At 41.7% G+C, this 25,949-nt stretch overlaps 1 protein-coding gene across 1 annotated transcript in view; it reads right to left on the bottom strand.

Annotated features, from left to right (window-relative positions):
- The window catches only part of MYL3 (myosin light chain 3), a 71,231-nt gene that overhangs the window by 30,445 nt on the left and 14,837 nt on the right, over positions 1-25,949 (bottom strand). Inside the window, exons 2-3 of the mRNA XM_033931839.1 lie at positions 20,276-20,303; positions 3,507-3,656 (exon numbers count right to left, since the gene is read on the bottom strand). Of these exons, the coding sequence (XP_033787730.1) occupies positions 3,507-3,656; positions 20,276-20,303 (178 nt within the window). The remainder of the gene's footprint in view (positions 1-3,506; positions 3,657-20,275; positions 20,304-25,949) is intronic.

The following is a 25,949-nucleotide window of genomic DNA, read 5'->3' as shown; positions in this document are numbered from 1 at the left end:
GCAATTTTTAGTGCAGGCTGGCACACTGAATGCTCTGCGCTGCTCCCAACTCTCATAGGAACTCTGAGGGTCGGGAACAATGCAGAGTATTCAGCACACCAGCTAAAAACTGCTTTCGCGGTTTTGTAAAAGAGGGGGGAAGGGGATAATTAGGTTGGAAAACTATGTATTGCGCCAGTATTCTTTACTGTACCATTTTTGAGCCACTGATGGCTCCTGATTGAATTTTCATATTTTTTTTCTTTCTTTTTTTCTGTAATGGTGGCAACATTGCCCAGTGCAGCCGAGTCATAATGACTTATGTGGCCTGAATGCAGGAGCCGCCAGTGACATGCTTGGCCTGCATGGTAAAAAGGGGTGGGGTGGGGCGAGGTGAGGTGAGTACACTTCTCTCTCCGTATTCGCGGTTTCAGCACTCACGGTTTCGCTTATTTGTGAATTTTTGCATGCTGACTCCTCCCCCCCCCCGATTACATCATGAGTAAAGTATCTGTACTGTACCGATAAAAAAGTTTGGCGCTTACCAGCATTCACTTAGAAAACCGCTGCTTCCAAGCGTTCCCCCTCAAAATCGCCGCTTCCCAGCTTGCATTGACAAAATCGCTGCTTCCATACTTTCTTTTTTTTTTTATTAATTCTTTATTCATTTTCAAAAATACATTAAGTGTTAAATATATTCATTCATATTAACAATAAATACATCACTTACAAACAATCATTGATATATTTCATAAATTCTTATCCCCTCCACTTTCCCATCCCTCCCTCCCATATATTCCATTATCATATAAAACATATAATAATAAACTTCCCCTTCTCTATACCTTAATTTGACAAAATCGCTGCTTCCATGCTTTCACCCACAAAATCGCTGCTTCCCAGCTTCCCAGCATGCACGAAGAAAATCGCTGCTTACCTGCTATCAGCCTAAAAATCGCTGAAAAGTTATTCGCGGTTTCAATAGTAAACACAGTGGCTGTTAAAACCCCCCGCGAACAACATATAAAAAGTTATTCGCGGTTTTTCCACATTCGCAGCTATGTTCCGCCCGCAACCACCGCAAATACGGAGGGAGAAGTGTAGTGGTATCAGTACAGTTGTGTATAGTGAATTTAGACTGGTGTCAAGTCAAAAGCGCGCCGGGACGAAGGCGCGCGCAGACAATTGAGCGCAGCGTGGAGGAGCGCGCCGCAGAAAATTACTGTTTTTACGGCTCCGATGTGGGGGGGGACCTGGGGGGGACCCCCCAGTTTACTTAATAGAGATCGCGCCGCGTTGTGGGGGTGTTGTGTGGGGTGTGGGGGGTTGTAACCCCCCACATTTTACTGAAAACTTCACTTTTTCCCTGTTTTTAGGGAAAAAGTTAAGTTTACAGTAAAATGTGGAGGGTTACAACCCCCCAAACCCCCCACAACGCCGGCGCGATCTCTATTAAGTAAACTGGGGGGGCTCCCCAACAAAAACCCCCGTCGGAGCCCCTAAAAACTGTAATTTTCTTCGGCGCGCGCCTCCGTCTTGCGCTCAGTTGTCGGCGCGCGCCTTTGTCTTTCGTGGGGTTGTCTATGAACCATTTAGACTCACACATCTTATCGGAATCTCAAGCACAAGGACCGCTTGGGGGTTGGGGGAGAAGCAAGCCGCAGGGGAGCACATACTCTTGCCCTGGTTCTTCTTCTCCTACATGGCACCACAAGCAGCAACATATTTATTTTGATTTATTTATCTCAAGCATTTATTTCCCACATATCCCAAAATCGATGCGGCTCGCAACAAACATACGCACGCATAAATAAACAAACAGCCAAACATAGGCACATTAACAAAAGACGTTCCAGAACATTCTCTTAGAGATCTCCCCCCCCAAAAAAAAAAAGTAGCAAGGACAGCTGGATCAGTTGTAATTGACCCAAAACCCTTCTAAGTTATGGCTGTCGAAGGTAATAATTCACTGGTAAAAGGGGAAACATCATTTTTCTTCAGATCTGACAAAAAAAAAAAATATCACTAAACCTCTGACTGAGGTCTGGACAGAACAGAACCAGAGACAGGGGGCTCAGAGACTGGAAAAGAAGATTGGTGGGCAGGGTATATATATACAGAGTGGGAGAGAGACAGTACGGGGATTTTTTTTTGGGGGGGAGGGGGCAGGGGGTGAGGGAAAACAAGAAAGAGGCTGTTGCAGACAATCTGAACATCAGATAGCTCATTGCCTGGAGGCAGTTGCATGTTTCTGGGTACACGGGAACCCTTTCGGATGACGGCTCCGAATTAATCTTAATTTTCGTCTGATTATTACTATTTTGTAATTTACACACGGCCACTGAAACTTAGGCCCTCTTTTTCTAAGGTGCGCTAACCGATTAGCGTGAGCGAAACGTTAACGCGCGCAAGTTAGTCTACGGACGCGTTAGCATTTAGCGCCCGCTAATTCCATTAGCGCACGCTAATCGGTTAGCGTACCTTAGGGTTCCTTTTACTATGCTGCGTTAGGGCATTAACTCGCGGAATAGCGAACGCTACAATGCCCCCTGCGCGCTAGACGCTAACGCCAGCATTGAGCTGGCGTTAGTTCTAGCGCGCGCTAATCTGCTGCATGCGCTAAAAACGCTAGCGCACCTTAGTACAAGAGGAGTTGGGTTAAAATATCCTTAGTCTTCTTGAAGGACCAGTACATCATGGTTCTGTTAGATTAACTCAAAATCTAGATTGTGCACAAATATTCAAATAAAGAATTATTAGACTTAAACTAGCCACCAGAGAAATAAGCTTAATGAAAAGCTATGAAGAAACTACACACCAGTTCCTCAGAATGCCACACTATATAAACGTATGGTAGCTGTCCTCATAGGAACCTTATAATGTGTGATTTTTTTCTTTTTATATATTTTTTTGTTTCCTAATAAATTATAAAGTGCTCGTGGCTAGCACAAGCACTTTATAATTTATTAGGAAAAAAATATATATATAAAAAGAAAAAAAAGAAAAAAATCACACATTATAAGGTTCCTATGAGGACAGCTACCATACGTTTATATAGTGTGGCATTCTGAGGAACTGGTGTGTAGTTTCTTCATAGCTTTTCATTAAGCTTATTTCTCTGTTAGATTAAAGCACATGAAATATTTTCCACAGAAACAAACAAACGAACAAAAATCCACAGAGCCTTGTAGAATGTCCAAGTGGAATATTTACAAAATAAGAACATTTTTAAGTCACCTATTGAAAACTAATCTTGTTCATGTACAGCTTTGTTAGCTTTTCTTCCGGCTGGACCTGAAAATATTAATGTGGTTCATTGCTATGCTATTTCCAGTTAAAAGAGAAGCAATATGTAACATTTTTTCAGATCCAGTTGTTACCACATGCTTTAACATCAACATCATTTTGACATGTTCCCAGATTTTTTTTAAACCATGCGCTTTCCACTGGTGGAAATGCCTATGAAACAAGTCTCTTTGCAAAACCAGTATATTTTCGGAGGCGTGCCAGCAAAAACATGCACTAACCTTCTGGTTTGGGCCTGCCAAGGACTTTCAGAACTTCTGCGTTGGTTGGATTTTGTCCCAAAGCCCTCAAGACGTCCCCACACTGCCCATAGGTGATTTTTAGCTCATTCTTTGGTGTCCGATCAAACAGGGAAAAGGCTTCCTTGAACTCTGGCAGAGAGAGAGAAAAAAAAATAGACACATTTTGATTTGCAGACTTGAGCTAACTCTAAAACCAGATAACTTCCTGTTTTAATGCAATTTCTTATGAGTGTCTGGTCTAAAATAATGTTTGATGTGTACAGTGTGATAAAAATATTCCAAACCTTATTTTGACATTCACCAAACATTACTGACACAGTGGTGACCACATATACGAGAGGCCACTGAAAGGTTCCCAGCCCAGCCAACAAAGTTGGGGCAGCCTCCGTCGAGGGCTATACACTTACCCCCTCTTCTACTAAACCGCGCTAGCAGTTTTAGCGTGGGGAGCTGCGTTGAATGGCCCGTGCTGCTCTTGCCGCTCATAGAGTTCTTATGAGCGTTGGGAGCAGCGCGGGTCATTCAGCGTGGCTCTCGGTGCTAAACCCGCTAGCGCGGTTTAGTAGACGATGCTCTTAGTTCAATCATTTTCCACTTTTTTTTCATTCCGTCGGAAAAATATGGAACGAAAAAAGTGGAAAATTGCTGGACTAAGTGTGTAGCCCTCGATGGAGACTGCCCCAACTTGAGGCATCTTGTATGACTTATGGAATTTTATATTTTGATGTATGTGTGGGTTTGGCCAGTTTTGGCCTTAAAAGATATCCGGTGTTGATGCGACGTATATGTTCTATGTAATTTGATTTGATATGTAAGTATGTCATTTGTTATAGTGTGTCTCTGAAGTGTTTTGTACGATAAACGTAAATCTTTTATTTTGTACGTTAATATGTAACTCGCCCTGAATGAGGGCGGGTGAGAAATAAACAAAGAAAACAAAAAAAAGTTAGTCCCATATACAAGGCGTGAGCCCGGCTGCACACACTATGTTTCACAACATGTTTATCCACTCCTACACTAACTAAGATCATTTTCAAGCCCCATTCTGACCAAATATTAAAGTCGCACAATTGCAGGATCTACAGGGGTAAGGAAGAGGCCCTGTGGCTCAATCTGGAAAGAGGGAATGGAAAATGTATTTACAGTGGTGTGATATACAGCCCTGCCTCACAGACAGAAGGACAGAGATTTAATAGTAGACATTTCAAAATATAACTCCACCTCGGAGGGCCCCAAACCTCATCCCTTCTTCGGAAGTGTAATTTTGGCTATGTAACTATTTATTCATCTAAAAATATCCATTCAGATGTTTGGGGTTTTTTTTTTTTAAGCACTTATATAACTGGCCCTGCTACTGATCTTATACATATCTAGAAAGATCAACCTCACTATATTTTTGGACCAACTGAAACTAATGAGAGGAGAGCTGTATTTTAATAATAATAATATAATAATAGCTTTATTCTTCTATACCTCCACAGTCGAATGACTTCTAGGCGGTTCACATTGAAAAAGGCTGGACAATCAGCGAATTACAGAATGCAAGAAGTGAGGGTACAACTTATTACATAAGTAATAGATAAAGGGAAAATATGAATCTTAAGTATGTAGTATAGATCTCTTGTATGCAACCCAAGGAATAAAGCTGGACAATCTGCGAATTTTAGAATAGAGCTGGACAATAAGGCGGATTGCAGGATGAAGCGAATTACAGAATAAAACGAGTTACAGAAAGCATTAGCATCATAGCTCTGTTATTTGAATGTTCTGATGTGTGCTTATGAGGTGTTTCATAAGTATTATGCTGACCGTGTATTATCTCTCTTGTTTGAATTTCAGCGCTGTTCATAAGTATATTTTTGAAACTGTTTCGTGGTAGTCCTATTATTAACTTTCAATTTACTGATTGTGACTTTACTTCGTTCATTGTATTTTTGTTTATATTTGTGAGTCCTTTTATTAAGGCGCGCAAACCGATTTAGCGAGCGATAACGATTAGCGCACGCTAAATGCTAAGGCGCTCATAGAATATAATGGTATATCAAATGTTAATAAAACATAAACATAGGCCCTCTTTCATTAAGGTGCGCTAAGCATTTTAGTGCGCATTTATGATGCGCTAAATCAACGCGCACGCTAAATGCTAACACATCCATAGGATAACTTGCAAGCGTTAGCGTTTAGCGCATGTGTAGCGTGCACTAATATTTGGCGCGCGCTTAAAAGCATAGCACACCTTAGTGAAAGAGGGGGGATAATCTTTAGCATGTGCTAAATCGGTTAGCACGCCCTTGGTCTTTTAATTACTATTAAGCTGTTAACAAAATTGTAAGTTTTATGCTGAATTGTACTTGCTGCCCACCGCCTTGGATGAATCTCTTCACAAAACTTGTTAAAAAATCCCAATACTGTGTATATTAGGTCATATGGTCTTGTTTGCAGATTCAGAATTGTATGTTCCTCTGTGTGGTTCATCACGTGAAAAGTAAAGGTATTTGAATTACTTTCAGACACCCAAACAACCTCAGATTTCAAGCATCCTTGATTGAAAACAAAAACAAAAACTGTGGATACAGATGTTCTGGAGATAATTTAATACACACTGACATATAAAACCATGAAAATTCAATTAAAAAAGTACAATGATAAAAAATACTGTGATAAAAATCCAACTGGACCCTACACGGTCCGTGTTTTGGCGAACACGCCTTCCTCAGGGGTCCAATGGTTTGCAACCTCACATTGTCTTTAAACAGGTGAGCAAAGAACACCGCAGACAAGCTGAAGTAGCATTTTTTTTTTGCTACTTCAGCTTGTCTGTGGTGTTCTTTGCTCACATGTTGAAAGACAATAGACTGTTCAGTCCAATTCTTTATATGTGAAGTTGCAAACCATTGGACCCCTGAGGAAGGCGTGTTCGCCAAAACACGGACCGTGTAGGGTCCGGTTGGATTTTTATCACAGTATTTTTTATCATTGTACTTTTTTTAATTGAATTTTCATGGTTTTATATGTCAGTGTTTAATAAATTATCTCCAGAACATCTGTATCCACAGTTTTTGGTTTTGTTTTCATTGGTGGATTGTTTTCACTGTGGATCATTGGGTCTCCCCATTTTTCTTTGTTGGGCAGACTAGATGAGCCATTTGGCCTTTATCTGCCATCATGTTTCTATGTTTCTATAACCACAAAGCCCTATGACCTCACAATGCAGGTGTAAAGAGCCTTAGCCTATAGGAAGAGGAGATGCAAATGTTAGGAGCCTTAGCCAATAAGGAGAGAGATAACGGTTACTGCAGATGGGCATGTTTTTGCTACTTCAGCTTGTCTGCGGTTTTCTTTGCTCACATGTTTAAAGACAATAGACTGTTTTCAGTCCAGTTCTTTATATGGGAGTTTGCAATCCATTGAACCCCTGTGGAAGGCGTGTTCGCCGAAACACAGACTGTGTAGGGTCCGGTTGGATTTTAATCACAGTATTTTTTATCATTGTACTTTTTTAAATTGAATTTTCATGGTTTTATATGTCAGTGTTTAATAAATTATCTCCAGAACATCCGTATCCACAGTTTTTGGTTTTGTTTTCATCGGTGGATTGTTTTCACTGTGGATCATTGGGTCTCCCCATTTTTCTTTGTTGTGAAGCATCCTTGATTACCATTAAAAGGTAATTTGATGACTGATATAACCATTAACTGTACATGACCACCTATTTCTGTATTTTTCTTTAACTATGCCTATATTCCACCTGTTCAATGTTGGATTTAAATTTGTCACAATATTATTTATGTATATATTCAATTTTCTATACTGTTCTCCCAAGGAAGCTCAGAACAGTTTACATTAATTTATTCAGGTACTCAAACATTTTTCCCTATCTGTCCCGGTGGGCTCGCAATCTATCTGGGGCATAGGGGATTAAGTGACTTGCCCAGGGTCACAAGGAGCAGCGTGGGTTTGAACCCACAACCTCAGGGTGCTGAGGCTTTAGCTTTAACCACTGCGCCACACACTCTTTCCATGACCATACTGAAAAAACATACAAGTACCCTAAATGTAAAGAGTATAAACCAGGATGCATGCCACACAAATATTGCATTCAGATATCCTTCCCAGACCAGAAATCTCCAGTTCATCTTTTGGGTCAGATGACACTCATAACAGTGCTTGGAACGTACAAACTGTTGCTTCAACGCATTAACAGGATGCAGAAGGAAAAGTTAAATAGAGATTTTTCAAATGTGTCATTTGACGCTTCAGGAAGGCAATTGTGAGAATTATTGCACTAGAACAGAAGCCCTGCTATTTGGAAGAAGGCCATCACTAATTACAGTTAGATTAGTTGATCGCATTGCTTTGATAGAGTTGAGTGTTTTCTTAAATATCAGTGTGGCAAGAAGGTTGTCATTTTCTTCACTCCCTGTTACTTTTGCCAAATTATTGTCATAAGAACCTTAAAAAAGCCTTACAGGGTCAGACCAATGTTCCATCTAGCCCAGGATCCCGTCTTCACGAAAGCCAATCCAAGTCACAAGAACCTGGCCAAAACCCAAACAGTAACATCATTCCATGCTACCGATCCAGGGCAAGCAATAGCTTCCCCCATGTCTGTATCAACAGCAGACTATGGACTTTTCCTCCAGGAACTTGTCCAAACCTTTTTTTAAAACCAGCTACATTAACTGCGCTTACCATATCCTTTGGCAACACGTTTCAGAACTTAACTATTCTCTGAGTGAAAAAAATATTGCCTCCTATTGGTTTTAAAAGTATTACTCTGTAACTTCGAGTGTTCCCTAGTCTTTGTAAATCTTGATGCAGTAAAAAATTGATCCACTTGTACCCGTTCTACTCCACTCAGGATTTTGTAGATTCGATCGTATCTTCCCTCAGCCACCTCTTTTCCAAGCTGAAGAGCCCTAACCTTTTTAGTCTTTCCTCATATGAGAGGAGTTTCATCCCCTTTACTCTTCTTTGAATCTTTTCTAGTGCCGCTATATCTTTTATGAGATAAGGAGACCAGAACTGAACACAGTACTCAAGGTGAGGTTGTACCATTTAGTGATACAGAGGCATTATAACATTCTTAAGGCCTAGATTCACTAAGTCTTGTTTACCATCCCTTTTCTAATAATTCCTAGCAACTTTTTTGCTTTCTTGGCCGCCGCCGCTCATTGGGTGGAAGGTTTCAGTATATTGTCCATGATGACACCCAGATCCTTTTCTTAAGCACTGACCCCTTTTAGATGTTCTGGTTCATTTCTTTTTATTGTAAATTTCAATTGAAATTTACAAAAGTAAATAACAAAATATAAGGGCAGGATGCCCCCTACTGATAGTACTGTGGAACTACCATTATGGATGAACTGGCTTAGTTTTAAACCCAGAACTCGAGGGGCAGTAACAACTAGAGATTGCTTCTGACTCAGCCGCCAGACACCAGGGAATCTCTGGTAGGTCCCAGGGGAGTGAGGGTGGAGGTATAGTTCTGGTGGGGTGACTTTGGAAGGGGTAGGAGTCTGTTTTGGGTCAGTGGGGGGTGACTTTGAAAGGTGAGAGTCTGTTCTAGGGTAAGGATCTTTGCTTTTCAGGAAAAGAAAGGGGTACACCAAATCATACACCTTGTTTAACATGTCCCCAAGAGTTTTGGTTTTTGCTATTAGCAGCCTGGTGGTCCTATAGCACAGAAAGGTTATAAATTGTGCTGTTAGCAACGCAGGGGAGCAGAATAATCACAAGTTGCATTATATATATGCCACAGGAATTACTAACCTGAGGTACTGAACTATTGTAGGTGTGTGACTCTGGTGGTAAGGTCAGCATAAAGGTCACCTAGTTTTGGAGGTCAAAGAGATGGCCTATTATGAGATTATTTTATATAAGAATACAGGGGTGCCTATTTGTCTTTATAAACTCACCCCAGAAAAGCTGCATAAATTGAGGCTAAAATACTCTGCTTGGGAGCAGTTGTAAATGTTTGCATGTAAAGAACATTTATGTGTAAAATATGACTGCCGACATACGTCTGTAAATCTGCCCCTGAACAGGCCTGCACTTGAGACACATAAAAGGATGTGCAGTCTTCAGATTGTGTATATTTTTACTTGTGGAATCATTTTATAAGAGGCATTTTATACTTCTATAATCTCATATATTACATGCAAAAAGCTTTTATAAAATTAGACCCATTATGGTGATATTCAACCATTGTAAGAACAGTTCATGTTGAAATGGAAACCTAAATCAAAATGGCTACTGGTGGCAGTATAACCTTTAAGCTCCTACCTCAAGATGAATTTACAGCTTATTTTTTTCTGCACCGATTTTTGGCCACCGTATGTAGGATCTGGTCCAAAGAGTGCAATTCATTAAAAGGCGCTAAAAGATAGCAGCTATATTCTATTAGCTGGGTCCTAAATGTGATGGCCTGTGCATGGGAGGAGTCTAGGTAGCTTGGGCGGGGCATACAGTTACATATGTAAATAATAGAATACCATAATTTGTGTATATTTTTTTGACAATCTAGGGGCGAATATTTACAACATAGTTTGTACAGGTGCTTGCAGTTAAAATATCTGCAGTACTGCGTTTGTATTCTATAAAGGGGAGTTAGTTCAAGGTTCATTTTATTTCATATACCACTTTGTGAGCAAGCTTTCAGAATGGTTCACAACATAGGCAGCAGAACACTATTTTGTTGGGGGGGGGGGGCAAAAGCTCTGCCCTAGCTAGCAGGATCCTGTAGAACAGCCTCTCAACACCTCCCGACTCCTCCAACCACCTCCTCCTGACGCTGTACTTTTAAATCTTGCACAGCTGTAGCACAGCGTCAACGAACAGGCCTGACCCAGGAAGTAGAATGAAGGGTTCCAGGGCAGGTCTGCTCATTGACGCTGCATAATGGCACCCAAAGATTTAAAAATTTAGCACCAGAAACAGGATGGGTGGGTAGGAACCAACCGGCGTCCACCAATCTTTGGGGAGGCCATGGACCCTGTGGCCTCCTCCGTTCTGACTCCCTTAGTTCACAATATACAAATATGATAGAAAGGAAATACAATGGTTGATAGTATAGAGGAAATAAGATAAGAACGAAAAGCAGGCTCGTGGAGACAAGGGAGAGGAAAAAGGATGGAGTCGGTCCAGAGGAAGGCTACTAAAATGGTGCGTGGTCTTCTTCATGAGGTCTATGGGGACAAACTTAAAGATGTCAATCTGTATACTTTGGAGGAAAGACGGGAGAGGGGAGATATGATACAGAGGTTTAAATAACTAAGTGATGTAAGTTGAGTCTCTTTCATTTGAGGGCATAGGATGAAGTTAAGAGGTGATAGGCTCTGGAGTAATCTAAGGAAATACTTTTTTACAGAAAGGGTGGTAGATGCGTGGAACAGTCTTCCAGAAGAGGTGGAGGAGACAGACTGTGTCTGAATTCAAGAGGGCCTGGGATAGGCACGTGGGATCTCTCAGAGAGAGAAAGAGATAATGGTTGCTGCGGATGGGCAGACTAGATGGGCCATTTGGCCTTTATCTGCCATCATGTTTCTTTGTTAACAGTTGAGTCACATACCCAGTGGCAGTCGCACACAACACAACTGGCCAGTATTCTGAATGCCAAGCAGATTTGTGTGTAAAGGCATCATTAAATAGAAAAATCTTCAACCCTTTTTTTAAAGCTATCAAGAACAGAGTCTACACGAAGATGTAAAGACGACAAATTCCAAAGTGTGGGGGCCATTTACAGTGGAAATCCTGGTCTGGATGGTGTCAAAACAAATGTGGCACAGCAAGGGGACTGACGAGAGATTAAGACCTGCGGAACGAAGAACCGTTGAGGACGCATAAAGAGCTAGCACTCAAGAAATGTAAGAAGATTGGCCTGACTGAATTATTTTAAATATTAAGAAAACAACTTTAAAAGTAACATGGTACGCAATAGGAAACCGGTGTTCCTGCTGGAGAAGAGGGGTGACATGATTACACTTTCTGGAATTTGTGAGTATATGTACAGTGGAATTTTGAATTCATTGGAGATGACAGATGTCCTGAATTCTAATGCCTTGAAACAGGCATAACAGTAATCTAATCTAGATACAACCAAGGGATGAATGATAATATGAAGTGCTGCTGTTGAGAAAAACATACATACTGTGTTTCCCCGAAAATAAGACCTACCCCGAAAATAAGCCCTAACATGATTCTCCCGCCTCCCTCTCCCTGCCTCTGCCCCCGCCACGCAGCCAAACCCCTGCTGACTCTCCCATCTTTCTATCTCTCCCTCCTGTCCGAACCCCGCCGACCCTCCGACTGCGAGACCTACTACCTCCCTCCACAGAGCAGCGTCGGCAGCACTCTAAACAGGCCTTCTCCCACCGAGGCATTCCCTCTGCTGCATCACTGATGATGTCATCAGCAACGCGGCGCACGGAAGGACCCGGCGGGAAATGATCGCGTAGCAGCCTGTTTAGAGTGCTACCGACACTGCTCTGTGGAGGGAGGTACGTAGTCACAGTCAGCGGGGTTAGGATGGGAGGGAGAGATGGAAGGATGGGAGGGTCAGCGGGGGTTCGGCTGCGTTGCAGGGAGCTGCTCAAGAGTTCTGCTACAGCTGCATGGAAGGGAGGGATAGAAGCTGGGCAAGGGTTCTGCTGTACAAGGGATGGGAGGGAGGGAGGGATATAAAGATGCTGCAGAGGGAAGGCACAAGGGGATGGGTGAGATGGGAGGAAAGATGCACATGTGGGGGAGAGAAAGGAAAGAGGAAGAATTGGGGTGGAGGAGAAGAAGGGAGAGATGATCATTATACATGAAAAAAACATAAGACCTACCCCAAAAATAAGACCTAGTGCATTTTTTGGGTCCCAAATTAATATAAGACACTGTCTTGTTTTCGGGGAAACACAGTAGTAACATAGTAAATGATGGCAGTCTGCCCAATGGTTACATGCATTATAAACTCATGATTAAATTGTCCTATATTTCTAGGACATAGACTGTAGAAGGTTCCAGCTACTGGAGTTGCCATTGAAGCTCTCTCCAGCCTATCTAAACCAGTGGTTCCCAACCCTGTCCTAGAGGACCCCCAGGACAATTGTGTTTTCAGGATTGCCCTAATGAATATGCATGAGAGAGATCTGCATAAAATGGAAGTGACAGGCATGCAAATCTGCTCCATGCATATTCATTAGGGATATCTTGAAAACACGATTAGCCTGGGGCTCCTCCAGGACATGGTCCAGGACAGGGTTGGGAACCACTGATCTAAACCATCTCAAATTATTGGAATTCCAAAGCCCTCCCCAGTCCATCCTAAACTAATTAGCCATATACAGGACACAGATCATGTAAATCTGTCCATTTCTGGCCCTAGTTCTTAAATTTACACCCTTCACTTTCTGATTAGAGATCTTCAGTGTTTGTCCCAAGCTTTTTTTGAATTTTGTCACCATTTGCTCTCCATCACCTCTGTACGGAGGGCATTCCAGGTATCCACCACCCTTTCCATGAAAAAGAATTTCCTAACATTACTCTTGTGTCAACCCCCCACCCCCCTACACACACAGAATCTCAAATCATGCCCTCTGTTTTTACTCTTTTCCCTTCTCTGGAAAAGATTTGGTTCTGTATTAATACCTTCTAAGTTTCAAGTTTATCTGTTTGGTTAATTATTTCCCCAAATATGTTTGCTAACTTGACTGCTTTTATTGATTAATGTACACCGCCTAGAAGCCTGATTAGGGGGTATAACAAATTTTTAAATAAACTTGAAACTTGAACTAAGTATTTAAACATCTGTATCATATCTCCCCTGTCCTTCCTGTCTTCTAGAGCAGTGGTTCCCAACCCTGTCCTGGAGGACCACCAGGCCAATCAGGTTTTCAGGCTAGCCCTAATGAATATGCATGAGAGAGATTTGCATATAATGGAAGTGACAGGCATGCAAATCTGCTCTGTGCATATTCATTAGGGCTAGCCTGAAAACCTGATTGGCCTGGTGGTCCTCCAGGACAGGGTTGGGAACCACTGTTCTAGAGTACCTGAATAAACTCATGTAAACGGTTCTGAGCTCCCCTGGGTGAACGGTATAGAAAATTGAATAAATACAGGGGCAGGGGCAGGTGGTCCTCCTGCCTAGCTAAACTATTTACATTATCTATAATAGAAAAGGACATCCAAAAAGGAGTGGAATGAACATAGAGGATCTCTAATTAGAAAATGAACGGTACAAAAACCAAAACTTTAAATGGTTGTATCTATATTTGACGTGTTGAGTGGCGCTTACTCTATTCCCCCAACAATCGGGATTTTAGGAGTATACTTTGATAAAAATCTATCCATGATGTACTAGTTCGAAAAAGCTTCTTTATATTATGGACACTACACACATACTTCAACACTAACTTTTAAGGATGTTTCTACCTGGCTGCCTCCAAAGAAGACCAGGGGAGGAGCTGTCATCTTGAGACAAAGATATTGCATTTTGGAGGGAAACTTTTCTCTCACTTTCAATTTACCAAGTTGACCTTTCTAGTGAGTTGGATTAACTTCAGTACCAGAGCAAAGAGCGGATGAAACCAAGTCATCTACTTTCCTGTCTTCTGGGGTTTAACGACGCGGGGCTTCATGTCCTGTTGTAGGTGGAACCTCACTATGCCAGCCTGGCAGAGGGGTCAGAGAAAAAGCCAGGCGCTGTGTTTGCAGACCAGTACCATTTGTAGGGAAAGAGAGGATCAAATTTCAAGTTTATTTAAGCTTGATCTACCCATCTGTTGAGAAGGTGCCTAATAATGAATTTCCCTTTTACTGAACAAGTAGAGATATCATTTACAGATCCCTAGCTACATCTAGACAAATAAACTGCACAAATAGCCAATTAAATGTAGCACTGAACATTAGATGTGATCGGCTAGCATCAGGCTTTTGGCCTTTTGTGGGTGGTTAGAAAAGTCAACTTGATGTTTTATCCAACACACAGGCATTCTTGGAGAGACATCACAGCTTCAATAGATTAAATCAAATGTTAAAGTTTTCCGGTGGGAACAGTTTAAAAAAATCTAGCAGAACATGTGGTTGACATTTTGAATTTTTGGCATTTCTAACGAGATAAATGTGTTCTGTGTAAGAAAATAGTATTAGCATCGTGCCCCTGCTCCAAGGGATTTGACTTCATTTGAAAGAGAATTAAAAAGCCCAAATGAATTGTGGCATAACCCCAAACTACTTCTTAAGAGTTTAATTTTAACACAGAGGTTTATATAGCTGGCACATTGTGGTCTTTTCATGATTTAGCCTCTGCTTTCACCTTCTCATGCTCTTCTGATGATTCATTCAGTTGCTCATCACTCACCAGGCTAGATCTTTCTTGGTGCCCATTTGCTCCGTTGGGTGCTGAACAAAGCTTTGCTTGGAGGAAAAGAAGAGGTAAACGTGGTGGTTTCCCTTCACTTACAGGAAGATCAAGAGGTGCACTGGAGGTATTCTGGGGGGAGGGGAGGAAATCCAGCAATATTTTGAGATATGCATTAATTTGCAAGCATGCTAGTTTAGTAAACTGCTTGATTATAGGTTCACTGAACACAGAGAACCAGCAATGAGAGGAAGGTAGAGGGAGATGTCTGGAAGTATTTTTCAGGGTTTAAGAGGCCCCATGAGTTGATGGACTGAAGAAGCGAGGTCTTGACAAAGGATCCTGATATTCCCAGGCAGTGGAGAGAAGTACCAAGGGAGGCTTCAAAGAGTTGAACTATATTCAATTTCTTGATTCACTCAGTAAAATAGTTTTTATACACATCTTCTCTAAATAATAGACTTCTTAGTATTGACTGAGGACTATATTTAAAAAAAATAAAAGCGTAAAAACACTGATAGGTGGGGCTTTATGCATCTGGGCCAATCAGAGCCTTAGGCCCCTCCCTGTAGGCTCTGATTGGCCCAGTTGTTTAAGGCCTCCCCTATGTGAATTCTATGAGCGTTAGAGCTGTTACCACCCTGGCCGGGCTAAAAACTGCGCTTTGGTTTTTTGTTCTCTACTTCCTGCTTTTCTTTCCCATCCTGATGGCTTTTATACAAGTTTGACATTATAAACTGATTAGTTTGACATTATAAACTGATTTGATATGTGTATGAAATGCAGTATACAATAATTTTGAATAAAGAGTACACATCCATTTGTAGCAAACTTTGGCATGAAAGGACCTCTAAGGTCCTTAGGTTTAAGTGGGGGTATAAGTTTTAAAATAAAATAAATAAATAATCTGTGGGCAATTCCATAGGTGAATACATCAACTTCAAACATTTGAAGATTGTGTTGTATATGATTGCTCAATTCTGCTTGCACCAGGCACCTAATTTAATTGATTCATTTGACAATAAACGATGTGGTAATTGACCGTGTTGTTTAAAACCAATTTAAAAAAAATATAGCTGCCTACAGAACAGGCTGATGATGTCCCACTCACAGGGGTGTCTACTGGCACCTACAGTCAAAGTGGGCATGACTTGCACTATGGAGTCCCTCAAGAGTCCATACTGTCATCGTTGCTCTTCAATGTCTTCTTAGTCCCATTGCTAACACTCGCTCAATCAATAGGATTCACTGTATTCACCTATGCAGATGACATCCAACTACTTCACCCCCTCAATCCACAGGACACGGACGAAATTCAAGAAGTAAACTCCAAGCTAACTAAAATTAGCACCTGGCTTCATGATAGCATGCTAGTATTGAATATCACTAAAACCAAAGGTATACTATTTTCAATCTCCGATAAGGAAGACCTTACTCAACCAATCAGCATAGATATCATAATGATTCAAATGGAAACAAAAATTAAACTCTTGGGGATAATCTTGGACAAAAATTTAACCTTTCATGAACAAATCAGCTCAGTCATTCAGAAATTCTTTTATAAACTAAAACTCATATGTTCAATCATATTACTTTGGACCCCCCTTCTATAAACATACTCATCCATTCATTTCATATATCGACTATTGTAATTCACCCTACCAAGGCAAAACGCATTCCTGCATTCATTGATAAACATTTGATCCCTTACTCTTCCACAAGAACTCTACATTCCAATAACCAGAACTTATTAGTAGTTCCCTCTGTCCGTGAATTATTTTACACCACCCGGAAGGCCATTTTCTCGGTTACAGCACTATCGCTTTGGAACCCTCTCCCATTAGACATTAATCTAGAACCCTCGCTGGAAAAATTCCGCTCCAAAGTTAAAACATTTCTTTTTAGGGATACCTACAGAACCTGAGATTTCACCTCCTCTTCAAATATGGTTGTACATTTTAGCTGAGAACAGCTAGCGCTTCCTAAGAAGCGATCCCCTCCCTCTCGTGACGTTCCACTCCCCCCGCCCTACTTTTGTTTTATTTGAATTTCGATGTAATTTATACTCCCTAATGTTTTTCCCCCTAGATTCTGTTTGTAATTGTCCGTATTATACCCTTATTTTATTTGATCTTATATGATATTGGTTTTATTTTTCATTTTCTCTTGGTTTTACCTTATTTTTCTTTTGTTACTACTGTTGTAAACCGTTTAGCTAATACGTGATCGACAGTATATCAAATGATAAATAAACTTGGATTCGATTCTCATGTAGGCCTACATTTCCAGCGTCTACTTTACACGTAGCTGCGATTCTGCAACCGGTGCTGGTACATGATTGACACGTGTCCGGTGCCAGTTTTGGAGGCACCAGCCGATACTGGCACCAGTTGCAGAATCTTGCCACTTGTGTCTGTGTCCAGGGAAGGACACTATCATTTCAAACAGAGCCCAAAAGTATCTTCCCAATGGACCAATGATGACAGACTGAGGTCGATGAGACTTAAGGAAGAGTTTGCTGGGGTTAATGCCCATTTAAATAAACACATACATAATCTGTCAATTTAATTTGTTGCTTTTTAAATTTAATTAAAGGAAATGTAAACGAGAACCATTTGCTTACATGGTTATAGCTATGGCTACCTTTATTGGATATATCGCCTTTCCTCTGCAGATATCAAAGTGGTTTTACGATACTTTGAATAGTACGAAGCTACTCTAAGTAGTTTCCCTATTACATCTACATAGCCTATTTTTATTACTTTATAGGGTAAGTTATCAACATGAGCTACTAGTAATATGTTATTTTACTTTTAACCCCAATTATTAAGAACATAAGAATAGCCTTACTAGGTCCATCAAGCCCAGTAACCCGTTCTCATGGTGGCCAATCTAGGTCACTAGTACCTGGCCAAAATCTAAGGTGTAGCAATATTCCAATGCTACCGATCCAGGGCAAGCAGTGGCTTCCCCCGTGTCTTTCTCAATAACAGACTATGGACTTTTCCTCTTATTTCGAACCTCATCAAGGAGAAGAAAAAATCATTCATCTCTTACAAACAATCAGGGAAACAGGACTCTAGGGAAGTGTATCTGACCAAGTCAAAAGCCGTCAAAACAGCAGTTAGGGAGGCCAAATTCCGCATGGAGGAATCTCTAGTGAAGAACATCCAGAAAGGAGATAAATCCTTCTTCAGGTATATCAGTGACAGAAATAAGAACTCAGGTGGGATAGTACGTCTTAGGAAACCAGACGGAGACTATGTAGAAGCGGACTCGGAAAAAGCCCAACTGTTAAATGAATACTTCTGCTCAGTCTTCACCCGTGAGGCGCCAGGACTCGGCCCTCAGCTACAGACAAGGGTTGACGCAGATGACCTGTTTAGTAATTTCGAGTTTACACCCAGCGGTGTCTACTGCGAGCTGTCAAAGCTTAAGGTTAACAAGGCAATGGGGCCTGACAACCTACACCCCAGGGTGCTCAGGGAGTTGTGTGATGTCTTGGTGGAACCGCTATCCGCGCTCTTCAATCTCTCCCTTAGTACAGGTAACGTCCCGTTGGACTGGAAGACGGCTAACATCATTCCACTCCACAAGAAAGGCTCCAAGATAGAGACAGCAAACTACAGACCGATGAGTCTCACATCAATAGTGTGCAAACTAATGGAAACTCTAATCAAACGCCAATTGGATACGATCCTGAATGAGGAGAATCTACGGGATCCCCGTCAACATGGATTTACTAAGGGGAGATCCTGCCAATCCAACCTGATCAGCTTCTTTGACTGGGTGACGAGGAAGCTGGATATTGGGGAGTCCCTGGACATCGTATACCTGGACTTCAGTAAAGCATTCGATAGCGTACCACACCGCAGGTTGCTGAGCAAGATGAGTTCTATAGGATTGGGCGACACATTGACGAAATGGGTTGGGAACTGGCATGGAGGTAGGCTTCAGAGGATAGTGGTGAACGGCACCCCCTCCGAAATGACGGAGGTAATCAGTGGAGTGCAGCAGGGCTCAGTCCTGGGCCCGATCCTATTCAACATCTTTATAAGAGACTTGGCAGAAGGGCTGCGAGGTAAAATAACATTATTCACCGATGACGCCAAACTAAACAATGTAGTGGGTAAAAGCACAACAGACATAAATTCAATGTCCGACAACATGATGCACAACCTACTCCTACTGGAGCGCTGGTCTAGGTCCTGGCAACTCAGCTTCAATGCCAAAAAATGCAAAGTCATGCACCTGGGCAGCCATAATCCATGGAAGACTTACACCCTTAATGGCGAGATCCTAACAAGAACTGAAGCAGAATAAGACTTAGGGGTGATCGTCAGTGAGAACATGAAGACTGCCAATCAAGTGGAGCAAGCTTCATCCAAGGCAAGACAAATCATAGGTTGCATACGCCGTAAGCCTGAAGTCATTATGCCATTGTATAGATCCATGGTGAAGCCCCACCTGGAATACTATGTGCAGTTCTGGAGGCAGCATTACCGTAAGAATGTGCTGAGTCTGGAGTCGGTCCAGAGAATGGCCACCCGGATGGTCTCGGGACTCAAGGATCTCCCGTATGAGGAACGGCTGGATAAGTTGCAGCTGTACTCACTCGAGGAACGCAGAGAGAAGGGTGGCATGATCGAGACATTCAAGTATCTCACGGGCTGCATCGAGGTGGAAGAAGATATCTTCTTTTTCAAGGGTCCCGCGGCACCAAGGGGGCATCCGTGGAAAATCAAGGGCGGGAAACTGCACGGGAATACCAGGAAATTCTTTTTCACTGAAAGGGTGGTTGATCGCTGGAATAGTCTTCCACTTCAGGTTATTGAGGCCAGCAGCGTGCCTGATTTTAAGGCCAAATGGGATAGACACGTGGGATCTATTCACAGAGAAAGGTAGGGGAGGGTCATTGGGGTGGGCAGACTAGATGGGCCGTGACCCTTATCTGCCGTCTATTTCTATGTTTCTATGAACTTGTCCAAACCTTTCTTATAACCAGCTACGTTATCCGCTCTTACCAGATCCTCTGGCAACGCGTTCCAGAGCTTAACTATTCTCTGAGTGAAAAAAAAATTCCTCCAATTTGTTTTAAAAGTATTTCCCTGTAACTTCATCGAGTGTCCCCCTAGTCTTTGTAATTTTTGACGGAGCGAAAAATCGTTCCACTTGTACCCGTTCTACTCCGCCTAGGGTTTTGTAGACTAATTAATAACTAGCTTTCACTGCATAAAATGGGACCTGCTGTAAAATAGCATAAGTTAGTGGTACAATAGCCCATCTTAAGAGTTGTCCATGTTGACAACCACACTCTTATATGGGATATCGAATGAGAGCTCTGTTCACACTGACATAAACAATTCCTTCAAAATAGATAATGAGCAAATCAAATCCTTACCGTCAATCTGATCTTTTGTGAATTCAATCTGAAAAATAAAAAGAAACATTTATATAATCTTTAGCCATTCTTTTAATAAACTAGTCAACCGTTGCTTGCAGATCTTTTTAACCACAAAGCCTCTGCATTAACTGCTGGGAGCGTGCCCAGCATCTTCCATATAACTATTATATACTTATACTATATACTATATAACTATTATATACTTATACTATATACTTATACTATATACTATATAACTATTATATACTTATACTATATACTTATAACTATTATATACTTCTATAACATATACCCAGTTAGGCTACTGTTTTATATAAGAAAGTAGGTACCTATAGTGGTGTTGTAAGGGGTGGACCGCTCTGGGTGAAGTCTTGGTGGGGGCATTGGCACCCATTTTTCCTCTCCACCCTCCAAGTCCTTCCCACCCACTCCCACTGTACCTCTAGCTCTTTGCCAGCACGAGTAGCAACTCCCATCTTTTGCTCGCACCAGCGTCAGCTCTTCCTCTGATGTCACTTCCAGGTCCCGCGCTTAGGAAGTGATGTCAGAGGGAGAGCCAGCGCTCATGCGGGCAGCAAGTTGGTGATGCTGCTCACGCCGAGAAAATTAAAAACAGTACGGGGCAGGGGGGCTGGGAAGGAGTGGGGAAAGGGCACCACCGCCCCAACTGCTTCTCACCCTTGCTATGCCACTGGGTACTTACCTTCCTTTAAAGAACAGACTCCTCCTAAAGGTCCTCTGGGTGTCTAATTATTGACAGATAGAGGTAAATTCTATAATGGTGCCTAAAAAAGCACCCCCTCAAAAATGCTGAGCCTTATTTTATAAGCCGAGCCTAAAGTTAGGCACAGTTTATTGATTAGTGCTTATGCCCTGGACCTGAGCCTAACTTTAGGCAAGTCCATTTGCACCAACTGAATCGTGGTGCAAACCCTCATGCCTAACTTAGGCATGAGGAGGCCCCTTATTTTCTAATTACGTGTGTAAATTGAGGAACACCCCCGATCTGCCCATGATCCTTCCTTTTCCATGCCCCTTTTTTGGCACCCTGCCTAAATCTTAAGTGTAAATCCTGAGCCTAAATTTACATATATAAATTGAAATTAAATCCAATTTAACACAAATAATTGCATGTTAAAAAGCCAATTAGTCAGCATCGATTGGCTTGTTATTAATTAAGTTGTGTGTGCAAATTGGGTGCATGCAATTCAAAGCGCCATATATAGATTTAGGGGTTTATAGCACAGGCACATCATGCCAGGCCTATTCGCAACCTCATACCATGTTTTGCAGTTAACACAGAAATGAATACTTAGGGCTTTCTAATACTTGCCTCAACTGCTTAATGTACTTTAGTCAAAGGGGTTCTTAGTGGCAATACTTGCTGTGCAGTAATTGCTATATAGTGTAAAAAGCCTCATATATTATTACCATTAAAGCAACTTTTCTACATCTCAACCATTTTTATCCAAGTGTTACCCATTTTTCTAGGAATCTAAGTTCACAAAATACATGTTTCCCCATTCAAGTCTATAGAATGTTCTTAAACTTTATTTTAATTTTAAATTTGACAACTTAGATACAGTACTTTCTTAAGAATGCTGTACCTCTGAAAAGTTCTTGGAGGGTTTTTATACTGCAAGTACGGCCGCATCTGGAGTACTGTCACCATACCTCAAGAAAGACATGGCGGTACTTGAGGGAGTACAAAGAAGAGCAACCAAACTGATAAAGGGAATGGAAAATCTCCCATATACCGACAGATTGAAGCAGTTGGGACTTTTCTCCCTGGAGAAGCGAAGACTTAGAGGAGACATGATAGAAACCTTCAAGATCCTGAAGGGCATAGAAAAAGTAGACAGGGGCAGATTTTTCAAATTAAGGGGCGCCACAAGTACAAGGGGGCACTCGGAGAAATTGAAAGGGGACAGGTTTAGAACAAACGCTAGGAAGTTCTTTTTCACTCAGAGGGTGGTGGATACATGGAACGCGCTTCCAGAGGCTGTTGTAGACAAGAAAACATTAAATGGTTTCAAAGAAGGTTTGGATAGATTCCTAGAAGAAAAAGGGATTGGGGGGTATAGATAGGTATAGACCATTGCTCAGGCAATGGGCCTGATGGGCCGCCGCGGGTGCGGACCGCTGAGCAGGATGGACCTATGGTCTGCCTCAGCGGAGGCAACTTCTTATGTTCTTATGTTCTCTAAGCCAGGATGTACAGTACAGTGAGTATGCATGGTCTTGAAAGGAATTTGGACGCTCATCCGGCAATGGCAAGCTATATACTGCAGAGACTGATGTTTTTGCTAGGACACTATTCAGAACAAAGTTACATCGTCCTGTATCCCTTTTGCCTTTCACTGAAGTCCGTTTTAAAGGTCTGTAGTTTTCTGCTTTCTTTTGCGCTCTCTCTTTTGTAATGCCAACACAATTGGATCTTTTGTTCTGATCAATTGGAACGTCTGTTTCAAGGAATAAACTGAACTGAGCTGTTATGGACACAGCTGGCAAATTCTCTTGCGTTGTCAGTATTATGGGGTCAGTTACTATTGTTCTGTCTCTTTGCTGTAGTATCTTAAGTACTACATCCTTTGCCCTTAGTAATGTGCTCATTTTGTTATTCCTTATAGCCTTGATTTTGCTTTTGATCCATCATTTTCTCCTTCAAGTATGAACATAAAGCACAAGCATTTATTTTAAGATAGAATCTTTCTTTTGATCTTATTATTATATGACTTGTAATATTCATATGATGATAATATTTGAATTATTGATTGTTTCTGTATTTTCCCGTAGATTGTACAGCCTCTTTGAATGTAAATTGCCTTGAACCTTTTTGGCATAGTGTGATTAATAAGTTGTGTATTAGATTAGATTATTTTTCATGAGTATTCTCCATTTAACCCTTCTTTTTACACTTAAAGACAGTTGTATCCCTGCAGACTTCAGAGCATACCCTGAAGAAAGCCACAGCATGGTGGCTGAAACGTCGGTTTCTACCTGACAAAGACGCAGCGAGACCCGGAAACCTGCAACAAGCACAAGCCAGCTGCAGAAACCCTGAGAGGGCAATATACTCCTTTGTTGAGCCGTTGCTAGTCTAAGTAGCCTTTCTACCTCCCATTGCTTTTACTGCTTCTTTGTCTGTCTGCCTTTTGAGTCTGTTTGCATTTTCTGAATGTTATTCTTTTAATAGTTATGGTAACAATTGTCCTCAACATATGAATTTTAAAATTATACCATCTTCTGGTATTCTACCTTGAAATCAAGATTTTCATCACTGGTTGACTTATCTTCAGTGACGTGTGGGCAAGGCCTTCAGGGGATTCACCCAACCTCCTGAAGCCCCTAAGGGCACTGCTCAAATTTGATTGGTTGAACAGGCAGCAGGCAAAAGCTGCTCAACCAATCATAAAAACATAGAAAAATGATGGCAAAGGCCAAATGGCCCATACAGTCTGCCAATCTGCATCATCCACTATCTTCTCCTTCTAGTCAGAGGAATACTGTCAGGGCCTTCATAGAGTTGGGTGAATCCCCAGCTTTAGAGCCCTGCTTTTTTTTTTTTTTCTTTGTTTATTTTTTGCTTGAGGCAGTTTGGTTGAGCAGCCTGCCTGCTCAACCAATCAAACTGCATCAAGCAAAAAGTAACCGCCCCCCTCCTAATGAAAAAGAAGCAGGGCTATAGAGCTGGGCAAGCCACTGCTTATCTCTATTATGCTTGTTGCAACCCAGGTATTACCACTATAGCCACTGGATAAAAATAATAAGTTGAATTTAGGCACCAGGTTCTGCACCTAAACTTTACGCGCGTGTCAAAAATGTGGGCGCAGACAGGGGTGAGTCATGGGCAGATTGGGAGCATTCCTCCAAGTTACTCATAGAGATATAGAATATGTAGGATCTGCTTGAGGATTTTTTCCAGGTTCTGTTTGATCTAAATGCTTGCGCTTAAAGTTAGACACGTGTGCTGGCATAAGTGTTATTTTATAAATCATGCCCAACCCTAGGTGGCATTTATAGAATAGCATTAAACATGCTTTTTTGGGGCACTAATTTTTGAGGCACCGTTTATAGAATTTATTCCTATAAAATGCTTTTCATCAAGGAGGGATGTGTCTTCTCTCAGCTGATAGCAAGACGTCTCAAGCCATATCCTGCTGAGCTTCAATGTTAGGGTTGTAAATTAGTGGAAAACAAGAAATTACTCCCATTACTCATGTTTACAAAGTAAGGGGGAAGTGAAAAGGCTTTGAGTTTAGCTCATGTCTTTTATTCAGTAGCAGCTCAAAGGAAGTTATATTCCGGTAAAGTAGGTAGTTTCCTGTCCCCAGAAGGCTTTCAAACTAAAAAGTCACAAGTGGTCTCACCTTAATGCAGATGTTTTGGTGTCAACTTGTACTAGCATTCTCTAAAATAAGGTTGTCCAACTGAGGTCCTCAAGGGCCGCAATCCAGTCGGGTTTTCGGGATTCCTCCAATGAATTTGCATGAGATCTATTTGCATTCACTGCTTCCATTGCATGCAAATAGATCTCATGCATATTAATTTGGTAAATCCTGAAAACCCGTCCTGGAGAGGGCTGAGGTTGGATCTCCCTGCTCTAAAAGAATCCTAACGCCAAATTGCCATTATAGTTTAGTTTATTGGTCACATGATACCAGCCTTTCAAACAACAAAGTGTTTCACAATTCTAATAAATGGGGAAGGAAAAAAAAAGGAAGTACATAACACACCATATCTGAGAAAGAAATAGGGAGGGGAGGAAAAGGTAAGGTTAGGTAGTCCAGTCCAGCCTCACTTGGACCCTAGAAATGCCAAGGATAATAAAAGTATTTTGAGAGCACAACTGAATTGTATTAGGACTGCTCAGAACAGGGAAAAGCAGGGAGAGAGAGGGGAGTGATGCAAAACCCCCCCAAAACAAAACAGGGCTGCGGGTAGACGCGAGGTGGGAGCCGAAAATCAGATGCAATGAGAGGAGATGTTCAAAAGCAGAATGCAGTTTACGGGAGAGTTTGTATAGGGTGATAAAGGATCCCAGGATGAGTCAGGATGAAAGTTTTATGCTGAAAGTGAACGGGACTAGGGAGCCAATGGTGCTGTGCTAGTAAAGAGGAAGAATGATCATCATGGTGAACCTGTGAAAGGAGTCATTTCCTCTACCACAATCTCCCAACCCTGACATGTCCTTTATGGAGATTGTGAACAATTAGACCTTACTTCGAATTTTCTGCCTTCAAATTATTGGTTCAGTCGCTCCTATTGAGTCTCCTTGACTATTGTAACATTGTTTATCTGTCAACCACCAAGAAAGAACTGTCGAGATTACAATTAATTCAAAATACGGCAGTCAGATTGATCTGTGGATTGAACTATGGATGTAACTTAAGGTGAACGCAAGATATCTAGGCTGCTATGTTGGATAAACCAGCTGAGATTGATCAGGGATTCCAAGTGAAATGCTCAGCACAGAGAGATGTAGGTGAGAGAGGTAGAGAGAGAGGGAAAGGTAGAGAGAGAGTTAGAGAGAGAGAGAGAGAGGTAGAGAGAGAGGTAGAGAGAGAGAGAGGTAGAGAGAGAGTTAGAGAGAGAAAGAGAGAGGTAGGTGAGAGAGGTAGAGAGAGTTAGAGCAAGAGAGTTAGAGAGAGAGAGAGGTAGAGAGAGAGTT

Source organism: Geotrypetes seraphini, chromosome 2 (genome assembly GCF_902459505.1).
Source record: "Geotrypetes seraphini chromosome 2, aGeoSer1.1, whole genome shotgun sequence".
Taxonomy (NCBI): Eukaryota; Metazoa; Chordata; class Amphibia; order Gymnophiona; family Dermophiidae; genus Geotrypetes; species Geotrypetes seraphini.
Note: the sequence above shows the minus strand (reverse complement) of the source record. Positions and strands in the feature narration are given on the sequence as shown.